At 36.4% G+C, this 3,799-nt stretch overlaps 1 protein-coding gene across 1 annotated transcript in view; it reads right to left on the bottom strand.

Moving 5' to 3' along the window:
- Positions 1-3,799, bottom strand: part of PTPN3 (protein tyrosine phosphatase, non-receptor type 3) — a 106,066-nt gene that overhangs the window by 64,263 nt on the left and 38,004 nt on the right. The window contains exon 10 of the mRNA XM_009330441.1: positions 1,198-1,261. Coding sequence (XP_009328716.1) covers positions 1,198-1,261 — 64 coding nt within the window. The remainder of the gene's footprint in view (positions 1-1,197; positions 1,262-3,799) is intronic.

The following is a 3,799-nucleotide window of genomic DNA, read 5'->3' as shown; positions in this document are numbered from 1 at the left end:
TTTCAAAAGAGAAAACAGTTTCAATTTGTGCATTCTGTGTGTAAGCATTACTATAGTAACACTATTTCTAGATACTAACTTTGTTTACAGAAGAGCCCTGAAAAATTAAGAATGTGTACATTCATGCACACTCCTCAAATTTGGGAGATACCCACGAAATGGGGAGAGGGCGGTGAGAGGGGGGGGAAGATGAAAATACTCTCCTTTTGGGTAAAAAAGCCTCCCTAGCAATCGGTGTTCAGCAGACCCCCTAATCAATGAGGGTCAAGAGATCATCTTGCAACAGAGCTCCTAGCAGTTTAAGAACTCATTTACGACAAGAGCCCTCATAAAGTTTAGGTATAAGTTAACACTTACCTTTTACTATTTGAGTTCTGTCCTCAACTGAATTAAAATATCTATATATCTGCTGGTCACTAATTTCCATATTTTTTCCTGTCATATTAAATATTCTCTTCTCTTCCTCAAAAGATAGCTTAATTTATCTGTTCATATTGTGGCAGTACAATACTGTAATCAAGATTTTTTTTTTCCCATTAAATAGCCTAATATGACAACCGTCCTGCAAAAAGCACACAGCATTACGAAGACTAATCTTAAAATTTTCTATTGTACATCAGTTTTGTCAACTATCTTCACATATTTTGTCAAATTCTAAAGTGCTGCATGTTACATGCAGCAGGAGATGCACTATCCCCCTTTCCGACCTCAGGTCTTTCAGCTGCAGACCTGTCCAGGTCTGCAGATACCTTCCTTTCTCCCAGAACTCTGAGCCCCATAAGCAGAAGGGACCTCACACAGTCCTCCTAGATGGGATAAGCAGCTGTTTAGTAGATTCACTGCAGTGAGGCACTCCACTGGGCAGGGAGAGCATCAAAGAAAAGAGCAGCAGATGCTGGCAAGAAAAGGGAAATATGCTAGGTTACAAAATACTGGGGAAAGGATGAAGATCTGCATTTCCCTCAAGTCTCCAAGGGAGAAGAAACCTGCATGGGTAAGATATAGTCCAACAGACTGAATGTGAAAAGATTCCATGATGGAAAGGAAACATAAATGGGAAACAGAGTGAGCATAAAAGGACCACAATAGCAAGGACAAGTTAACACAACAGAGCCTTTTGTTGTCTTAACATTTAAGGCAAAAAAAAAAAAATTGAACGTGACCACTTGAGCAAAACAAAATGAAATTACTACTTACATGTTTTTGCCGTTGTTGTATAAAAAATTTTTTCCTTTTAAAGGAAATTTTTAATATGTTCACCCTAAAAGAAAGAAACAGACTATGAAATACTAAACAATGTTTAGAGGGAAAAAACCAATTAAAAATAATACTGTGTTCAGCAAGCCTAAAAGATTATAACTGTTAAATATTCAATGAATAATATGCAGCCATCTCCTATGTTGAGTGGCAAATAGGTGTCAAGAAACTCAAAGCAAAAATTTTAGCTAAGGAAAGGTTTTTTTAAAAAAAATTGAGATTCTTCCTCAAATACTCTTAAATAGCTCACATAGCAATTCTCTCCCACCAAATCTATTCTTGCAGCAAAAACTTGATGACATCCTTTACTAAGCCACACAAATGTTAAATGTGTCAAGTCTGTATAACTTAAGAATCATATGACAACTGTGACTAAAGGAACAAAATTTAAGACTCTAATGACATGAAAATGTTGGTCATACAACATCTGAAATTTCCCAGAGACTTCACAGAATTGGCTTCATAATGTGAAAAATATCATGTACTTGTATTAATAACTAAACAAACTTTCTAGTTAAAATCATAACTGTAGAAGGATGAAAACTGTAAGAATGAGTGTTCATGTATTTTTCACTTCAATTATTAACATTGCATAATTTATGTGGTAATTTTATACAGAACTGAACACCTCTTTCCTATATAAACATAGTATGAATAAAGATTTTCTGAGGTAAGGATTACAGTTGGAATTGGTGCTCAAGCAATTTTCATTATATGCTTACCAGTTCTGCTAAATTAAACAAACTTCTAGATACCCACGCACCTTCCTACAGCAAAACAAGACTTGCCTAAAATACCTAAATTTTCTTTACAATACTTCTACTTCAATAACTGAAAACTGACACATTTTGGAGAAAGGAATCTATGATCAGCTAGAATCACATGGCTGCCTTGGGTAAGCTATTTAATGTCTGATCAAGTCATATCTGCCTGAAAAACACCATCTACACACCATGAAATGGTTTTTGGAAGGTTGCTGCTAAAAGTCTCAGAATATTCTCATCAACTGATAATGTTTCACAGCACCTTAGATCTCATTGGGTACGAACTATATTGAAGATCATCTCAGTTCTTACCGCATTTTGCATCACTCCCAGCAAGTGGGACAATGGCATATCATTCATTCCCCACTGCCCATGAGAGAGATGCACTTTAATTATAGAGAAACATTCCTCATTTGTACAGGATTTGTATATTTGCCAATTACAAACCAGAAAGGTAGCGGAAGAAACAATCCCCCCTCCTGCACAAAAGCGGTGGAAAACTGAACGCGTGCCCATTTCTGAAAATGCTTTTGTGGTTCTGTAACTGATGGAGAAAGAAACAGGAATTTCATTCACAACATTCTTTGGTGACCAGACAAATCGTTGTGCAGGTTACTAGAAAGTTTAAATCATATCCACCTCTCCTGTCAGGCCAACTCTTGAAATACTTGTGCCATTTGACTTGCTATCTCAAATGGCAATTATCTGTACTGCTCATCTGAAAGTTCTGGATTCTGAACTTCCTGGTAAGTCTCAAACTTTCAGTTGCATTTACTGAGATGCAACTCATTTATATATAAATCCTTTCTTAATCCTAGTGTTACTCTGCCTGAACTAGTACCACTCAAGTCTTGTGCTTCTGGTTCTTTCTTAACACATTTCTTGACTTAGATTAGACTTCAACAAGTAAGTTTTGAGTCATTATCAACTTACACAGTCACTGTCATGGTCTGGTTTTACCCTAATGTAGAGCCAGCAGAAATGCAGGACACAGAAAACTAACCCTGCAGACTAAGGAAAAACCCCTCCACCCAACAACAAAAAGGTAGCCAACATCCAAAAATACCAAAACTCTCAACTCTCTCAATCCCTCCTTTTTTTGTTTTTTTTTCTTCTTTCTTTCTTTTTCCCTCAAAACATGATTCACTGCATGACCACATAATCACTTCAAGTCAAATCAGGGCTTTAAGTCTCTTTATTTTGACTCTCCTCTAAGTAGAGCATCCCTCTCAATTCCATTCATTCTCCTTAAAGTACAACTAAACCTATTTAATTCAGTGACAAAGAACACTTGCTAATCTGACAGTTTTATTTAATATTAACTAAGAATCATTTGCAATGTTACGCCTACAAGTTGAGCGAATGTTCGCATATAGCACAATCCACAAAAAATCCAATAGATTAAGGTATCAAAGGATTTAGATTTAACAAATGCTTGAAGGTGCCACATCCAAAACATGATCTGAATAGAATGCAGTTATTCTAACTGGTGGCTCAGCTGCCCTTATCACTCACCATTAATCTGTCCAGTGACTATGCAACATTCACAAATGATTAAGTTTCACAGTCTGCTTGTAAAACGCTCAATACTTTTAGCATATTAATAGCATCCATCTTTTGGGTCCTGTCTTCCTATCATTCACAAGGGTCAAAATAGATCTGTCACTTAGCGGGCAACAGAACTATTCATTTCTGATCAAATTGGCAGTTCTGTCCTAGCACTTAGTACTAACAGCTGGTATTTTTGACTTGAAGCAAAAATGTTTCTATAGCTGGAA

The sequence above is a fragment of the Pygoscelis adeliae genome, unplaced genomic scaffold (genome assembly GCF_000699105.1).
Source record: "Pygoscelis adeliae isolate BGI_AS28 unplaced genomic scaffold, ASM69910v1 Scaffold78, whole genome shotgun sequence".
Lineage (NCBI taxonomy): Eukaryota > Metazoa > Chordata > Aves > Sphenisciformes > Spheniscidae > Pygoscelis > Pygoscelis adeliae.
Note: the sequence above shows the minus strand (reverse complement) of the source record. Positions and strands in the feature narration are given on the sequence as shown.